Here is an 18,905-nt window from a genome sequence, read left to right as displayed (position 1 = left end):
TCTCCGATGAAATTGGGAGGGCTTGGCTTTGCAGAGCCCCAGTGAAGAGGAAGGAGGCGAAGGCTTCAGTGGGCTTTACGGAATAGCCTGTGAGCACTGTCCCCCTCCAGCACTGCTCCAGTGGAGGGCAGGAGTGGCTTTTACCCCTGGAAAGTGCAAGGAGGAATTTAAATATACAGGGTATAATTAATGACCTGCCTTGGAAAGCCTCCAAGCTGCCAGGGCAGTCAGCTTTATGTGGCTGAAAGTTACTCCAAGATCTTTCTCGCTCCGTAGGTCCTGTCTGATTGAATACTCTATAGGTGCCTCTCTATGTAGCCCACCAGGATCTTGCAATGCTTTGGGTAAAACTCTTGGAAGACTCAAATGTCCAGCATCCTCCTTAGAAGAGCTGCCCAGGGGTTTTGTGGGGTGTCCTGCTGGGGTAGGGGGACATAGGCTGTACCCATGAACCAGCCTGCTGTGCCCCTGGGCATTGCTGGATTCCTCTTCCAGCACTCCCCGGGCTCCCCGCTGCCTGCACCCCGCCTGTGCGGGGAAGGTAAGCGATGGGTTCCCTAACGAGGGCGAGCAGCCTGCCAGTCAGCTGCAGAAAAATCAATACTGCTGTTAATTGAATGCAACCCTCATAAATCATCAGAGGGGAAGGAAATTAGAGGTACTTATGGACGCCTCCTGGAGAGCTATTTACTGGGCAAGGGAAATATTAGTTTGCTGTGGAAGTATTGGTCGCCTGCTGGAACTCACTGGGGAGGGAGGGGGTCTGAAGTGGCTGACCCAAGCTGGCACCATAACCCGAAAGTGCTGGGGCTCAGAGAAGCCCTTTTCCAGGAGCGGGGCTGCCCCTGCCCACCCCGTTTTGGCTTACACCCGTGCCTGCAGGGAGGTGGCAGAGGGGAAGCTGGGGTCTGCAGTGCTGGCAGCCCTGGTCATCCCTCTTTCCCGCATAGTAGTTAGCCTGCAAAGGGTGTTATTTGCTAATGACTGATTAATCTTCAAGCTTAATTACTGCCAAGGCTCAGTTAATTTCCACACACTTTAAGTATTTGTTCTTGTAATCATTACATGACTCCATATTCCCCCAGTAATTAAAAATCTTACAATATGACACTAAATGGGTGATGTTCCTCATCCTGCCAGCCTGGTTCTATTAATTCCTGAATTGTTGCAGTTGATAAGCTGGCTTTAGTGAAATTGCTGCTGGATGCCACTGTCCCCTGCTATCCAGGTGAGCCCAGAGTGGGCTTGGAGCCCTCTGTGCATGGTCTCCCCATCTCCTCAGCACACTGCAGGGCTCAGCAAGGGTGTCTGCCAGGTGAGGCTGGTGCTACGTGGTGTGAAAGGTGTCCAGAGTGGGCAGAGCCCTGAAGCAGCCCACAGGGAAGGTAAGGCCTGTTCTGTGATCCAGCCCAGCTTTGCTGGGTGGTTGTTTTGCCAAGTAGAGCTCAGCCACGGGAGCTGCATCAGGGGTGCAGCTGTGCAGGAGAGCCCAGCAGCCAGCGCTGCAGGAGCCTTCCTCCCTGGCACTCTCCTTCCTCACAGGTTTCGCAGCCCATTTCATCCTGGCAGAGGCTGCAAGTTGTTTCTTGCCAGTCTCCAGCCTGGTCCTGGATGCTTTCAGTGTTAGCCTGGAGGGAATGGGCACAATGCAGGGGATCGCTGAGGACCCCTCAAGTGTGGGGTCACTATCAGGGTCAGGGGAGGAGATGCATGGGGAAATTCATGCCTGGGCAGCTGAGATAAAATGCAGAACATCTCTCTAAGGCAGAGCAGAGGACCAGGGTCCATCCATGTGCCCCCACCTTGCCTGAGGGGCTCTGGACTTGTTGGGAGACCCCATTGGGGGTGCCATCACCCACGGCTGGAGGGTGATGGGCATTGCCAGCACGGTGGGGGTATCGGTGCCCATGTGTGCCCAGGTCACTCACACCCTCCCCTCCTGCTCCCAGGCTTTTACCTCCCCCAGCACCTCCAGCTCAGTTTGCTGAACCTAATTCTGCGATAGGCTTTGCTTTCTGTTTATTTTGTCCCTTTCCATCTCAAAGCATTGATACGCTGGGGGCTGCTTTATTGCAGGGCTTTGCAAATGAGGCTTTTTGATGCACTAACACATGGGGTCAAAGTGCTGTTGCTGGAGTCTCTGTGCTGTGGTTGGATGTGTTGACTTGGGCAGCTTGCACGGGGAAGTCCTCGGCACCCAGTCCCCCAGGGTGAGCGGAGCCCAGGGCTTTGGGGCAGTGCTGGGGGGCCTGGTGATGTGGGATGGGGAGAAGCGTGACACCAGCGTGCCTTTGCCCTGGCTGTGTGTCTGATTAACCCTACGAGGAAAATCAGCTCCCATTAACTGTCCATCGGGTGTCGTTCATTTTGGGGTAGCTGGGAGCAAGCAGCTCCCTCCGAAGGGATGAGCCTGGGGGCTTTGCAGCTGGGGGGCGTGGGTGAGAGGGAAAGGGGGGGCTGTCTGGGGATGCTGCAGTGCCGATGATGGAAAAACAGGCTGCCAAAATAACCCTTCCAAGATGAAGCAGTGCATGCCCACAAAACACCCAGCTGGCAAAGAAAATGTGAGGCTGAGGGCTGTAGAAAAGCACAGGCTTGGGAGAGCATCTCATCCAGGCAATCCCATCCCGAGGGTTTGTGATCAAAATGGCATATTTTTGGTCTAACTTTTGGGTGGGTCCCTCTTAGGACTGCCAAGGCTGGCAATGTCTTCACAGCTCACCAAAGGTGGTTTCTTGCAGCCTGCATCAGGCTACTCAGGCACGTAGACAAATGTGTCTGATTTATGCCCCAATCAAGTGAAGATTAACATACATCAAAGTGACTGATCCCATAACCCTCCTGTCCATCACCCTTCGTGTTCACATAAATAAAACCCGCTGCTGCCGGGTGTGTGGCTCAGCTCAGGTCTGCTCTGGGAGTCAGGAGAAAAGCGAAGGTTTTGGCTTGTGGCTTTGGTTTTGTGTTCTGCTTGGGAAGGAGCTCAGAGCACTTTATAGCATTCATAAAATATTTTAATTAACGATCTTGGTTATAGTTTGCTGGCAAGTTCTCCCTGTGCTGGTGAGATACTGGCTTTGACTGGAAAGCTGGTTTTCATAATTTTTTTTCATTAAATTTATTGCCAGCTCATTAAAATGGCAGCATCCTCCCCTGCGGTGTGCAGCTCATGGGCTTTGGGTTAGCTCAGGGTCTGGTCCTCTAAATGCATTTGTGTGAGAAACATCACTCACAGTAAACTGAAATTAAAATAAATAGAAGTACTTTAGTGAGTAAAATGCTCTGGTATTTGTTACATGATTTATTATGTAACTTGGAGTTGGAGGAGTTCAGGGAAGGCCCTGCCCATGCATCATCTGATACTTGCTTTGGATGAGTTTCCAAGGAACCTTCCCACCCCAAAAAACATTCTCTGGGATGTTTGCCCAGGATGAATTCCCAGCAAACACAAACACAGCCAGAGCAAACTCAGGTCTTTATTCAGGTGTTCATGGAGAGGAGGCCGAGCTGTTATCTCAGCCCTGAGGTGTAATAGAAAAGATTGTGGTATATGGAATACCAGAAATTATATTGGAAGCATATGCTGTTCTGTGATTTAAAAAATATTTTTACTTCTTTTAAAATTTTTACCTAGCTGACTGGCTGGAGCTGTCTGTGAAGAATAAGCCCTCTTATCAGTGGTATGAGCCTTCTTGTACGTGGCTCTTGGGGAGGTTGCGAAGCCGGGTGCAGCATCCCTGTCCTTGTTTGATGTCAGGAAAGGCACCAGGGAGCTGAACGACCTGGCAGAGTCTGCACTGGCAATAGCAAAGCAGCAAGTCCAGTGCCTCAGCCCCAGCACTTTCTTTCCCCTGAATGTTGCTATAGATTTCTGCCAAGCTGATAGCAACCAGGGCTTCACGCTTCCACTCTGCTCCCTGGGAGTCTGAGCCTTTCCCAAGAGGATCAGGGCACAGGACCCTCCCTGTGCTCCCCCTCACAACACTCTGCGTGCTGCCTCACCACGGCATGGGCCACCAGCTCAAACCAAGCCAAGGTTGTTTATCCAAGCTTAGGGTAATAGCTCCAGCACTGGAGTTAGGAGGATTAAATCCAGGATTACAAGTCAAATTAACACAAAACACACAGCTGAGCCTCATGAGCAGGGCACACACCTGGCCATCGCTGCCTCTCTCGCTACACCCCTGTTGAGAGCATCTGTGTCAGGGGACTGTGACCCAAATTTTAGGGAGAACATCAACTGCTTGGTAACCCCCTTGTTTGTCTGTGTGTGTGTCCTTGCTCTCTCACCCGTGGGCAGTCCTGGCTCCCAGCCTTTTGGGTGCAAGCCACCTCAGAGAGGATGCAGAGATGAGCACAAGGACATGGGTCCTCCAAAAAAGTTTTGCCTCCAGCATCAGTGAGGTTTACTTGGATTCTCTTATGTCAGAGGAGCAAAGCTCTTAATTGCTCCATTTTCTTGGAGATTTAAATCACCTTTTTTAGTTATCCAGCATGTGGATGAGGGCTTTTCCCCACATCCCTTGGGGACTCCTCAGCTTGTCCCCCACTGGCTGTTGGGCAACTCTGAGCTCGTCCCACGAGGATGGTGGAGGGAAGGATAGGTGGATGGGGAGAGGAGCCTGAGCTGTGGATAGGGGGATGGGGAGAGGAGCCTGAGCCCGTGGGGTGACCCACTGGAGATGCCCTAGGCATTGCTTTCTTCAGGAGGTACCCCAGCTATTTTAACAGGCAACACCTCAAAGGCTGCAGCAGGAGCCAGGAGGACAGGAAAGCCTTTTCTCATTGCCAGGAAGGGTTATCCTTCAGTGCTGCCTCTGGAATTTCAGTTCCCTGTCCTAGAGATTGAGGCTGTCGTGGAGCTGGATGTTGGGGTGTGATTTGTGTCCCCAGAGCGGGGAAGCAGCAAAAGCCCAGCACCAACCTTGGGCGCTCTACCCAGCTGTTTTCTGCTCTGCCTTGGGTCTTTGGGCAAACAAAAAAATCTTTAAAGAGGCAAATGGTAGTGCAGACATTGTAATGAGCAACTTGAAATTCTTTGGTAAACCACTCTGTGCGAATGTTGCATTTGTTGATGTATTCTCTTCAGAACATCTGCTTTTCTCCATCTGTATCGGTCTTCCCAAAGTCCCTGCTTTCACCAGTTAATAGCAAGAAATATCGGATGAGCAAGCAAATACGTTCAGGGCTTGTATTATGAAGACAACACACAAATAGAAAGAGATTCATCTTTTCATAATGCCACTTTTATAAAAGGCAATAAAAATACAGTGCCTTGTAAAGGGATAAACAGGCTGAATCTGAGCTGCTGCTGTGGGGTTGGGGACAAGAGACAAAGTGAAGGGAACCAAATTAATGCATAAAAAAGTAAAGGAAAACTCAACCTCCGGCTGTATTATATGGCAAATGATCTGCCAGTGGGGAAAGATACATCTTAATAGCAGTTTTTGAAATGAGATGAATACTGTATACAGTGCATTACGAAGCACAGTGTGATCTGAATCTTAATCAACACAGGGAAATATAAATCTGGAAATAATAAAGATGAAATCAATATTGATGGTTAGAAGTAAAAGTACTGTATTTGCTGTAGTAAACGGTTTTAAGGTCCCAGGGAAAAATTTGTTCTAGAAAACCCATAGTAATTTACTATAGTTTCAATAGCTGGCACAGCCCCAGCACATTTTGGTGGCATTTATATTGTCACTATAGAAAAATTTAAAAAGCAACAACAAGAAAAAAAAGCCCGTCGCTGCTCCCTCTGTAGTGGTAGTGCTGGAAGTGAGTTGTTCTTTCCCCTGGGCAGGCAGAGACTGTGCTGCCATCCCAGCCTGGGTGGAGGCACACAGTGGGATATTCCCCTTCTGCTTAGCTGTCGCTGAGCAGAATAAATCACTTACCTTGTCCTTTCCTGTGTCTCCACTTACTAAGTATAAGGCATCAAATTCTGACGAGCTCCAGAAAACCTTTTTGCGTTTGAGGTTTTGCTTTAAATGTCTTATTTTCTTGTCCTCTGCCCAGGTGACAAATCACAGTAATGATAGGTGATGTAACTTATGCTTAACCTTCTTGTCATCTCTTTAATACGTTAAATGCAATTTGCTGCTCAAGTGAGAGTCTTGTTGCCCAGCAGGATAAAAAACACCAAGGCAGCTGACTGGGTGCTGCCTGTGTTAGTGCTGACACTGAGGCACATCAGTGCTCCCGATGTGGGAGCGTGGCTCTTCAGGCATGAAATCCCTTGCTCAAATTCATGTGGATTTGGAGAAAACTAGTTTGACAAGTAAGGGTGATGGGCATGCAATGGTGGGAGATTTGAGCCTGGCTCCTTATTTTGGAGGGATGATTTCTACCATTTTTCCATCTTCTTAATATATGCCAAGAGCCATGGTGGACATTTTTTGCATCACTTTGCAGTAGCCCTCTGCATTTTGGGGAAAATCTTGCAGAACCCATGTGGCGCAGCTGTCTTGTTTGTGAGAACTGAGAGTGCTGTCTGAGTGTGATGATCAGATGTACATTTTACATCAAAGGGCTCTGAGTTGAAATCAGTGTGTTTGGGGAGCAGCTGTAGCTTACAAGAGCTGGGTGAGCTGGCATAGATGCTGGGCCAGATCCATCACCCAGTGGAAACCGCCACTGTGGCTGGAGCTCTGACAGGACTTAGGCTGGCTGCAAGGCTGGGCCTGGAAGAAAGCCATTTATCTAGGATAACAATCCTGATTTTTGTTTGAACATGTCTGTGAGCATCCAGTGCTCAGCCCTGGCTGAGCTGAGGTCTGGAGGTCATCAGAGGGGAGGTGGGAACTGAGGTTGCTGTTGACTTTTGAGGTTTGCCTAATTATTTGGGTGTTTGGGAGTGGCTTCAGACCCAAGAAGGAATTGGGTTAGCTTCTGAGAGGATGAAGATGTTGGACTGTGGGCTAATCTGAAGCGTGGGAGCAGGGTTGCCGTGGCTGTGCTTGTCTTCTTTCCTTGCCATGAGTGATAGAGAAACCTGAGGAGCATCTCCACCAAGCCAAGGTCCCTCTCCTGTTGTTGGAGCAGGAGGTTGGCCTCGCTGGCTCTAAATTCTCTGCATCCTTGTGACGTTTGCTCCTTAACTGCCCATCCCAGCTGTTCTGTGTTTACTGAATGCCTGTGCATCACCTGCATGGTCTGATGGCTGCTTGCGTGTGGAAAAGGGGTTGCAGAAATGGGGGGGTTGCAAGCTTTCAGGGCTGGCTGAGCTGTGAAGCCCTCAGACTGGGAGCATTTTATCTCCTTGGAGCCACGCTGACAAGTGGAGCTTATTGTAGGTCATTTTTGTGCCCATATTTTACCAGGGCCTCATGAGCAACCTCCCTGCTGCAGCAGTTACAGTAGCTGGCAGGATACCTGGCGTTTATTCTCTGCAAAGGTTGAAAGTTACTTGGGGGCAATGGTGTCCTCTGCATTTAATTACTATTTCTTAAAGGCCTAAGATATGTGGCTCCCTGTGGAGGTACGCAGGCTGAATATTGATGGTCATAAACCATGCCAGAAGGAAAAATGCGGGCTGCTTGCTGCTAGCAAATGGACTTTAAATCAACAACCGAAGCAGTATTGGTTCATAAAACTAGGATTTTTTTAGCCTTGAGGACAGAGGTACTTTAAATCCCAGCCTTCGGGTTCACTGATCTGATAGAGAACAAACATAAAACTTCACTGGGAAGGACCTGACATCAGCACGTATTTTTTGTGCCAAGAGTATTCAAGGTGTAGCTCTTTTGGTTTTGCTCACTGCTTATGATATTTCCTTGTATTGTAATGATCTCGGCAGCAGCAGGAGGAAAAACTTATGACCCAGATGCTGCAGAAGGAGAAATTATTTACTGCTATAACCACGCTCGTCGAGACGTGGTGGTTGTTTGCGGTGGAAATGGCAGGTGAGGCGTTGGAGGTGGAGAGCTCGCTCCTTGTTAAGCCTGGCAGGGCACCGCTGCTGATGGATTGAGTTCTCTTGCCCTTTAATATATTACAGCAGGTTTTAATTGACACCTGGCCTCTTTACAGTGCTCTCTCGCTCCGCCCTCGCAATGTGTTATGCAGATGAGTTTAATGGTGCTGTTTACCCAGGCCGGTGTTGATTGCGAGGTTTAATTTGATAGACAGCGTACGCAGCTAGTCAGACTGGTGGAATCTGATCTCAGGCCTTGGTGGGAAGGTGCCTGCAGGTTTTGCTGGGACTGTGATACCCAGCTCAAGCCTGAGATAGCCAGATCAAGCTCGCCCTGGCACCCTGTCCGACATGACCCTCGCTAGGGGACCCGAAACTCCACTCACCTACATCTTTGGTGGGTGGGCTGGCTCAGGCCATCCATATGTCTTGTGTGTTTTGCATCCGTCTGCAGTCTGCTCCAGGCCCGCAAGCTTCCTCAGCCCTCCTCTGGTTTTGCCTTCCTTTCTCTGTATTTTTGGGTATTTTTCTAACTTTTTTTTTTCCCAGCACAGCTTCCTACATGCACCACAAGGGCAATAATTGCAGCAGATGATTTTCAAACATTACACATCTGAAATAAGAGAAACAATTTTTTCCAGCCTATTTAATTTTTCCCTGTGTAGAATGCACAGATGTATCCGTGTTTATCAGCATGCTGTGAAAAAATGGCAAAATACTGACTTCCATATGTTTTTAATCAAACCTTTTGGAAGACAGTGACCTCTTTGCCCAGTACATGCTGGACCAGACATTCCCATGTTGCTAAGTTCAACCTGCTGGCAGCTTCCAGGGTGGCAGGTTTGCTGTCAGCACCCCTGGGTGTCACCACTGGATGACATCAAGTTTTCAAGTTTTCAAGGTCTTTTTTTTTTTTTTTTCCCCAGATTCCAGCCAGCAGCTGGGTTGATGGAGAGGATCCAAGCTATAGCTCAAAATGTCTCAGATATCGCAATAAAAGTAGATCAGATTCTCCGGAACAGCCTCCTGAATGGGAAAGGTGAGTGTCCCCAGGGGTCCCCATGCTCCAGACCTCCTACGTGTTATGCAGTTTCAGTAGGAAGATCCAGCCAAGCCTACCATGAAAAATTTGTTGAAAAAGCAGGGGAATGGATGCTGATCTGAGGTTACCCAACGCATCCTTCTGCAGGAGTAAGTAGGGCACCGAACCTCTTCGGCAGACCTCCTAGGGCTGTTCGTGTCCAGCTCTGTGCAGATGCAGCACATGGTCACACCATCTCTTCGAGGGAGGGGAGATCCTGAGTGTGGTCTGAGCCTTCTTAGAGGTTTCCAGGACTCTCACCTTGCTATTTACAGCCAGGAAGGCTGAAAAAGGAGGCTGCATAGGAAACCACTCTCTGTGGTCTCTGACAGCAGTGATGTTCTCCTGAAAGCGTTGCCTCACTTGGCCCAGGAGGACTTGTGAGACAGGGAGATCAATCTGTAGAGGAGCAAGACCTGGGGAACTCATGCCTGCAAGAGGGAGGAATGGTGACAAATCTGAATTGCTGTCAGAAATAAATGCCACAGAATTAAATGAAGATTAAAGATGAAGAGTAGTGCCAGCACAAACACCTAGGTAGAAAAATGTGTCAGTTTGGATCCAAAGCCCAGAGGCTGGTATCCAGCGCCAGGAGCGATGTTCCCATCCCACTTCAGCAGTGCTGGGTGGGCAGCCAGGCACTCCAGATGTTTCTCTACACAGCTGCATGCTTTCTGGGGTTTGGGCTGCCATCATCAAGTAGAAGATGCTTCCTTCACCTCTTCCACCTCATGCTTTTTCAGTTATATGGAAAGGAGGGCTTATAGGATGGGTGGTGTCTTTTATTAATTTAACCACAGAGGAAGAAAAGATCCTATTACCTTTGTAGCCACTTCTGTGCCTTATTCTGGGGCTGACCCCAGGGGGCTGAGTTTTCTCTCAGCAGCTCAGCAGGACAATTTTTATTGCAAGTTTATGGCATAAAGGCTGTCAAGTGCTTCCTTAGATACTGCAGCCTGCTTACAGATGATTAACAGAAGCGTGGATAGGTGGGACCTGGGGTCTGGACCAGGCTGAGAGCAGCAGGGAGGTGCTATAAAGAGATCTGCTGAGATTTATGAAAGGGGAACACGGTCTCGGCATTGCAGCAGGGATGGGGGGTTTCCTGTTTCCTCTGTGACTTTAGGGAAGGTGCTTCACATCTTGGTGTCCTGCTCCATCAGGTGAGATGGGGCTGTCTGCTGGCCCATCTGTGGTGCAGATGAATGTGTTTGGGGGCTGGCAGTCCCATCCCAACCCATCCCATCCCATCCCAGTGTTTCTAGCTGCTCTGCTGACATGTCCTGACTCTCCCTGTGCCCAAATTATCTTTCTGCAGTGGTGGAAGGCAGGAGGGACCAGTGCGAGGTGCCCAGGGACCCCAAGTTCCCTGATTGCGCTGGGAAAGTGGAGGTGAGTTGGGGTTCCCTGGCTGGGGGAGGGTCTTGAACTGGGGTGGAAGCTGCTGGGAAGGGCACAAAGCAATGACCCAAAGCATTAAACTGGGAAGGGCAGTGAGGAGGGGGATTCTTTCCAGAATAAAACTGTTTCCTTTAAAATGGGAAAGGTGCAGCCCATTGCAGAAGGAGGAACAGAGCCAAAGATGTGGAAAGCAAAGCACAGCTGTGCTGCTAGGAGAAAACACAAGAGAGGTGTCCAAGATCCTCTGGGAGCCTTTGCTGTACGAATGTAACTGTTTTCCCCAACAATAAGGCATATATCTTCAGTTTTAGTCACACAAAGCACTGAAACCATGGTACCCAGAGTTGTGCAGGCAGCAGCAGAATCAGCTCTTTGAGACCACCTCTGCCTGCAGTCCTCCCTGCCTGGAGTTTCTGTGTTTAATGACAGAAGCGTGGTGAGAAAAAAGCACTGTCACATTGTCTTTAAATATCTGGAGTGTTAGGTAGCGTCTGGGGAATAATCTCAGCACTGCACAGAAGAGTATCTCGTTAAGGTGTCCAGGACCTCCATCTCATTTAGGATGTCCTGCCTGACCCAACCTGCTCTTTAGACCTGAATGCAGCCTGGCATTTGACCTGGAGCGTGATTGCTTTGTCAGAGAGCATATTTACAGGAACTAATTAAAAGCATCTCTCTCTTCCCTTCCCTTCCTAACCTCCTGCTTCAAGCTCAGGCTTCTGCAGGGCTGAGTCTCCCTGAAAAGATGTTGAAGCGTATATTAAAATGATACTGGGGGATTGTATTTTCCTCTTCCCCTGGTGCTAGACATCTTTTCCTTCCATGATTTGAGTAAATTCGGAATGTAATTTAATTGTGGAAGGCTGTAATTCGATCTCCTGTCCGGGTGATTGCTGCATTCTACATACTGGGTGCAGCGACCTGTCTCCTGAGTAGATTTGGTTTTGTAGTTGAATTGGAAAGAGGCTGGCAAGAGCTGTTGTGGGGGATGATAAATCGCTGTTCTGCTTGTTGGTTATTCTCCTTCAGGTGAAATGATCCCTGGGGACTGCTGGTGGATCTGTCTCCTTGCCCTGCTGTGCCCAGAGCAATGAGATCAGCAGCTCATCTCACTCCCCAGCAAAGATAAGGAGAAGAAAACCCCGTAGTGTGTCATTTCCTAGGGATTAACGGCTGTGCCCCTGGGGGAGACACATGACAGTGCTGGAACCAGTACTAGAAACCCAGGGATCCCCCAGCAAAGCCTCCTCTGGGGTTGCTGCACTCCTCCTCTGCCTTGTGTGCCCTGGAGGCACCAGATGGGCAAACCCAGCACCACGGGAAGGGTGCTGGATGCCTGCTGGTCTGCAGCCTTTTATCCACCCTCTGCCCTTCATTTCCAGCTCCCAGCTAGAGAAAGGTGATGGAGAATAGAGGTTGCCCATAAGAGGGCAGCTCTCAGGGCTGCCTCATCCCCTCCTGGCTGGAGGATGAGCCCCCCATGTTTCTTTGTCCCCTTGCAGTGGATGAGGGCCAGGTGGACCTCCGACCCCTGCTATGCGTTTTTTGGCGTGGATGGCACCGAGTGCTCATTCCTCATCTACCTCAGTGAAGTCGAGTGGTTCTGCCCTCCCCTGCCGTGGCGAAACCGGACGGCGGCTTTGCCTTCCCCCCCGCCGCTGCCCCGGGTGCAGGTAAGGTGGAGGCAACCTGTGTCCTACCGGTCCCAGGGGCTTGGGGGAAGATGATGGCTTCAAGGCTGCTGGAAATAAATGTTCCCAGAGCCAGCAGTGTCAGCAGGCCATGATGCCTCACGTGGGTTTTCATAGAATCACAGAATACTTTGGCTTGCAAGGGACCTTGAAAGGTCTAGTCCAGCCCTTCTGCCATGGGCAGGGACATCCCCAGCTGGACCAGGTTGCTCAGAGCCCCGTCCAACCTGGCCTTGAATGTTTTCAGGATTGGGGCATCTACCACCTCTCTGGGCAACTTGTGCCCATGTCTTGCCACCCTCCTCATAAAAAATTTCTTCCTTATATCTAGTCTGAATCTAGCCTCCTTTAATTTAAAACCATTACCCCTTGTCCTATCCCTACACCCCCTGAGAGACAGTCCCTCCCCCCTTTCCCGTAGCCCCCTTTAAGTCCTGGGAGGCTGCTCTAAGGTCTCCCTGGAGCCTTCTCTTCTCCAGGCTGAACAACCCCAACTTTCTCAGCCTCTCCTCATAGCAGAGGTGCTCCAGCCCTCTGATCAGTTTTGTGGCCTCCTCTGGAAGTGCTCCAGCAGGTCCATGTCTTTTCTCTACTGAGGAATTTGGGATGTCACAAGATGCTCTGGGTGCAGCAGGGCCCCTGGGATTTGGTGCGTTAAGTGGAGGAGCTCTGGTGTCAGGTCTGGCTGCCCCTGGGGAAGCTGTCCATCCAGGAGGGACCAGCAGCACCTCAGCTGTGATGGGCAAACCTCTGCCAGCCCCCGTGGCAGCCCAGGGGCTCCTCTCACAACTGCTTCCCCTACACTCAAAGTGCAGAGCGTGCTCCTTTCCTAGGCAGCTTTCCGGAGCGACCTGGCTCATCTCCTGGAGCTGATCGGCACGGGCAAGGAGTCCCTCAGCTTCATGAAGAAGAGGATCCGGCACTTGGCCCAGCAGTGGCTGCTGGCGGCTCGGCGGCTCGAACAGAAGCTGAAGGGCCAGCAAAGGGACCAGAAACATGTACGAACAAATTACATGGGGGGACATGGTGGGGAGATGGGAAAACAGCCCTTGGGAACACAGAGACAGCTGGGATGTGAGCGAGCTGGGAGGAAAGTTAATTTATGGAAGCATGTGGGTCTGCAGGATTGGTCTGTGGTACATGGGCACAACTCTGCACACATTTGGGTTGTCATAGGACTGGTGTTGCTAAACTAATGGGGTGAATTTTGGAGATGGATCCTGGTGGGTGGGAGACAGCGTCCAGCCAGTGGACAGCCATTAGCAGCGGGCAGGGAGTCTGGCATATCTCCTCTGTGGAGGTGCCAAGGTTGTTGGTCCTCCTGTTTGGTGTTTTTGTGGTGCCATGCCCTTCAGTCCCTGTGTGCTGGGAGATCTGGCTCCAGCCCGTGACAGACTGTGATGTACACCAGGAACATGAGCCTGGTCCTGAGATACAGAGTGCCAGTTGATGGGAGATGGTAATCTCTGACTATTGGGTCTTTGCTAATTGGATGTAGATCACTTCTCTTTACACCTGACTGATTTCCCTAATTATACCATGCAAAAGGAGCTGGAGGGAATCAGGGACCATAAGTCATTTTGGGCTGGAAAACCCAAATTGTCCTTATTCCCAGCACCACCCATCCCAGCGCTCACCCCTCTCCATGTCTCTCCAGATCTTGATCCATATTGGCTTCCTGACGGAGGAGTCGGGGGATGTTTTCAGTCCGCGGGTGCTGAAGGGGGGCCCGCTGGGCGAGATGGTGCAGTGGGCTGACATCCTGGCTGCCCTCTTCCTCCTGGGACACAGCCTGAGGGTCACGGTCTCCCTGAAGGAGCTGCAGAGGTGGGTGCTATGGGTGTGTGGTACCCCCCAGGGGGGTCTGCCCCCCACGCCTGTGTGGGTTTGCTTGGAGGTCTTGCATGAAAACACAAAGTCTGCAAAGCCTTAGGGATGGCTTTTCTCCTGCCTGCATCTCAGAGCTGTTGCTGTACTGGTGCAAGTGCTGGGTGGGTGCAGACCACCAGCATCATGGCTAGGATCAACCCCATCCCTTCTGCATCCCGGGAAAGCAGGAAGGACTTTGTAGTAAGGCTTTGCAGCAGGGCTTTGCATGGGGCTAATGTGGAGATGTCTGGGGCAGGGCTCTGCCCTTTGGTCCTGGCACTGGATCTGAGCAACATCAGTTCCCTTCTGTCAGCCCACGGCATTACCCGTGTCCCCTGACACCTGCCTAGAGCTGGGTGTGGGAAAAGCTCCCTTTTACCCCCTTGTTCCCCAGTGATGCTCTCTGCGGGGCTGGTGGCCATACGGCTGCAGGATGCAGGTGTCCTGCAGGTCGCTGGCTCTTCCCACCATGCACGGCTGTACTCAACCCTTGTGGCTTTGCCGGCGTTGTTGGAGCAGTGACTGTGCTCTCTTCCTTCCTTCCTTCCCTCCCTCCCTCCCTCCCTTCCTGCTCCACCACGAGGCAGGCAGCTGGGGCAGCTGCCAAAAATAACCTGCCTCCCTGACAGGGGGGTGACGGCCACCAAGGAGTCCCTCCTCAGGAGGTTCTGCTGGTGGCCTGGGGACCTGTGGGGGAATTTGCTGCTGCTGGGGCAGTTTTCGAAGAGGGATGGACTTTTTCTGCCATAGGATATGGGGCAGTGCAAGGTGAGAGTGTGCAAACAGCTACACTGGGCCACCCTAAAGTGTCTCGAGACAGCACCCTGGCTCCAAGAGAGACCGATATTAGATGGAAGAAGTGTGAAGATAACAGTGTGCCGTGTTCCTCTCTGCTGATGCAGTTCTGTTATTACCAGGCTGACGCTGCTGCCTCTTGTAACCTCACAAGGTTTCTTTGCCTCCTGTGAGACATCTTGTGTAGAGGGCAAGTTCCAGGGAAAATGCAAATTAGGATGGGTTATAAATTGAGAAAAGCCTGAAGCTGCCTTGGGGACTGGGCAAGTCTTGGGCGATGCTAAGCCAGCATCGACTGCATAATGAGCCATGCTGAAAAGGGAGTGAAAAAAACCCACAGTCCTGAAAAAAAACCCAACCAACAAACCAACAAAAAATCCCAACCCAGCCCCTGCGGCGTTCAGAATTAGCGAATGGAATTAGCTCCCAACTAATTAACTCAAAAAAATAATCCTGGTCCTAATGCAAAAAGCAGCAGCTTCTCAAAGAGGCGGGCGTGCATCACGGTGATCTCCACGTGGCATGCTGAGCTAAATTGACATGCTAAATAATATCTGTGTACTCAAGGATGAAAAAAGTTGATGGCTGGGAGGGTTGTGTTGTTGTTGTGTAGTTCTTGTTTGTGTTTTTTAATGAAGAGCCTCACAGTGGTTGTTTAATGAGGGGAAGGAGCTGACCAAGTCTTAGGGGTGGTTTTGCAGCATCTGTTTCCCTCTGCAAGTGACTCTGGAGACGGTGTCGCCACTACCTGTAGTATTTCACCTTTCTCAGAAGTGCAGGAGCTTTGACATCTGTTGGTAGTGATGACAGTTCCTCTTCTCACATGGATTTGGACATGTCCCCTGGGATGCCTGGGAATGGCAGCTCCACCTCTTCCTTTTGTAGCTGTGATGGGCATGAGCAAGCCAGGCTGGGGCTGCACATCTTGCACTTCTCTGTCCCAGCAATAGAAAGCGTCCCCACCTCCCCAAGCATGTGTCCTGTGCCTGGGTTTGATGGCATTTTAAATGTTGGACACCTGCGTCATTAGTCCACCTCCAGGTTGATGGGGCTGGGGTGAGCAGAGAGGCAGGACCTGGGGCTGTAGCTGGGCCCCCTCTGTCCCTTTGGAGACTGAGTCCAGTGTTCACTGGGGCCCTCCTGCAGCCCATCAAGAGATGGGTTAACGCAGGTGTCAGAGGGGGAGCAGAGGTGCCCTCCAAGGGAGGACTGAGCGGTGGCAGCAATCTTGCTCTGTGCTTTCAGCGCTCTGCGACGTCCCTGCTATTGGGCTGGTACAGCATTAGCAGTGGCTCTGAGGAGTGCTGAGATAAGCCTTTGCCCAAGCATAAGTAAGTGGGAGGCTTAGCAGAACACGTGTAATTAATCCTGAGTTGTGCTAATAATTAATCTTTGGTTCTTCGTTGAAGCCTGGAGGGGACTTTACCAGTAGCCGCGGCTCTGGGCAGGGGTTAGTACACAGAGAGCTGGGGGATGCACGAGGGGCTAGAGCTGGGCTGTGAGAATGTAGCAAAGCTAAAGCTGTGTTGCCATGGAAGGGTCAGTCCAAGTACTCTGATTTCTTATCCCTTCTGCCCCTGTGCCACCTTCTGAAGCAGCAGAGCTTTGCTCTGCTGTAGACTGAAGCTAAATTTGTCCTCTCCTGTCCTGGGTACCTCTTGCTGAGCTTGCAGCAGGGCAGGCACCAGTGTCAGAGTGGGTTTGAGGATATTTTGCTCCAGCAATGTGAAATATTGAGTCCACTTGTTTATTTTTCTTTGGCAACCCCTGCTCCTTTCACAGCTCAGAGCTGTAGCTGCTCCCACCCAGCACGGCCTTCACGGAGCAAAGGCTGGCACCCATAAATTATTCAGCATGGAATAACCTCTCTCCTGGTTTGTTTCTTGTCCCTTCAAATTTCTGAGCTGATTTTTCTACATGTATTGATCATTGGCAAGGGATCACTGGAAGGTTTGTCTGCATACACTTCAGCCAGTAGTTATTTGAGAGCTGTTCATTATTAGCATCTATATTGATTGCATTGCAGCAGTGCCTGGAAGTGGTGCTCAGGATCGGGTCTGAAATGCTAGGGATCGGGCAAATGAGGAGGAAAAGCTAAGTCCCTGGTCCAAAAAAATGGTGATGGAGGGCTGGGGGTGAAAACAGGTTGGGAGTGTGACCGTGTATGCTGGACACATCCTCATGCCAGGGGACTCCAATGGGAAGAGCAGCAAATGCCAAGCGGTGAATAGCAGAGGTGTTAAATTTTTCTTCTCCCAGTCTGGGGGACCAGTGCTAATCTGGAGTGAAGCCAGGGAACTCTGGGAACCTGCAGGTTGGCTCCACTGCTCTGCTGGGCACTGTCCAAATGCCCCTGTGAGGTCTGAGATCGAAGCTGCTGAGCTCAGCCCTGGTTTTCCAGGGCTGGTTTATCTTTTTCCCACTATAGACCTTAAAGACCTGTAAATTCCACTGCTGTGTCCTACCAGAGGCTAATTTTTCTCCTGTAGTTCAACTAAGTGCACGTGTTTGTCCACTTTTGCGTTTCCTGGTGAATTTGTGAGCTGCTTCTGATGAGTCTTGACAGGCAAGGGCTGAGACATGGGATTTTCTGGTGGCTGGTACAGAGCATCGCCGGGCCTGTGCAGCTGCCTGGGAGGAAAGCAAAGTGTCGAGCTGGAGCAGGGAGTCAGGAGCTGTCTTCCGTCTGAGGTTTGTGCTGGGTGCTTAGGGGCAGTGGAGGGAGCCGGCAGCATTTTGAGCCCCATCTTGAATCAGGGAAGGAAGAAACATCCTAAATCTGAATGCAAACACTTTATTCCTGCTGAAGACCCCTTGTACTGCTTTAGTAACCAAAATGTGCTTTCAGGGAAGTGAGAATCAAGGCTGGTATGCATGTGTGTGTTGCTTGGTAGGGGAGGAGTGGGAAGTGCCTGAAAGACCTGAGCTGGGTTGTTAATGAGGCAGCTCAGAAGTAGATGTTGGAAAATTACAAGCAGCACTTTGGAGTGATGGCTGCACCGGTGCAAAAGCTGCAGTAAGCCAAGCTTCTTCCTCCGGAGCACCCGTGCCCAGGGGCAGGCAGGGAGGGATGTGCTTGTCCTTTCCCCCCAAGAGAAGGGGCACAACGGGCACTGCTGGGACCTCCAGCCCCTACCCCTGTCCTCAGGACATGGGAATGGTCATGTCAGCATCTCCAGCTGCTTTTACGGGGCTAAGGGAGAGGCTCGGGGAGACGGGGGTGCCGTGCTGTGAGCTGCTGGAGTCACGGGAAATATTGATCTCGGTGATGCTGAAAGGTGCTTTTGCAATGGTCCCCTTGAAATTAACTGCTCATAAGGCAGGACAGAAAGTCGAAGAAAACAGGATTTGATGTCTCGTGGGGTCAGAGCTTTACAAAGTGTTCTTGGAGCTTAATTGCTCTGGTGTCAAGTCCTGGTCTCCTAATACTGGCCGTAGCAAGGCACTTAATTTATTAACCACGTGCTTGTATCCCATGCTGGCAGCCCTTTCTCTGCCAAGCAGTAGCTGTGGCCAGCATGTGGTTTGGGTGACGAGCCACTCTCTGTGTGCTGGCGCGGCGTGGATGGGCTACAGCAGGACCAGCACGAGAGCAGAGCCAGTACCGTGGCAGGAGGAGGTTCAGCTCCTGCTGCTGTCGCTCTTCTCTCATTGCCTGGCACATAATTGTAGCAGCTATTTTCCTGTGCTTTCCACAGCCACCAAGGTGTATTCAGGCTGCAAAAAGGCTGTTCAAATGGAAACACGATGCCCAGATGAAGGCATTTCTAATTATTTTCTGGCGGATAAAAGCTATCTTTATGTCTTGCATCTGTTCACACGAAGACCTGTGCAATGCCCAGGCTCCAGGCTTCACCTTTTCTTGCCAGTTGGCAAATACAGTCCTGCCATTGTGCTGGTGAGCCAGGAATTGCTTGTGGAAACAGCCAGAAGTGACCCATTGTTGGCGGTCCTGATGGAACTTTGTGGTGTGGCTATGGGACTTACAGCTCCATGCTGGTGGGGAGGAAATCTCAGCCTTGCATGTCGCATCAGATGTTCCCATTACTTGAGAGTGAGTGATTCTGTAAGCTGTTAGGGCTACTGGGTTCCTTTCTGGCCAGGCTTTGATGTTCCTGCTGGGACACTGTTGTGTTTGGGATGTTTTAAG

The 18,905-nt window shown here is 50.9% G+C and overlaps 1 protein-coding gene across 2 annotated transcripts in view; it reads left to right on the top strand.

Moving 5' to 3' along the window:
• Positions 1–18,905, top strand: part of MGAT5B (alpha-1,6-mannosylglycoprotein 6-beta-N-acetylglucosaminyltransferase B) — a 69,588-nt gene that overhangs the window by 28,336 nt on the left and 22,347 nt on the right. For both annotated transcript variants that reach the window (XM_074921787.1, XM_074921788.1), the window contains exons 4-8: positions 8,845–8,957; positions 10,318–10,391; positions 11,903–12,073; positions 12,925–13,089; positions 13,749–13,918. In XM_074921787.1, coding sequence (XP_074777888.1) covers positions 8,845–8,957; positions 10,318–10,391; positions 11,903–12,073; positions 12,925–13,089; positions 13,749–13,918 — 693 coding nt within the window. The remainder of the gene's footprint in view (positions 1–8,844; positions 8,958–10,317; positions 10,392–11,902; positions 12,074–12,924; positions 13,090–13,748; positions 13,919–18,905) is intronic.

Source organism: Athene noctua, chromosome 18 (genome assembly GCF_965140245.1).
Source record: "Athene noctua chromosome 18, bAthNoc1.hap1.1, whole genome shotgun sequence".
Classification (NCBI taxonomy): Eukaryota; Metazoa; Chordata; class Aves; order Strigiformes; family Strigidae; genus Athene; species Athene noctua.
The sequence above is the reverse complement of the archived record's forward strand: the minus strand, read 5'-3'. Positions and strand labels throughout refer to the sequence as shown.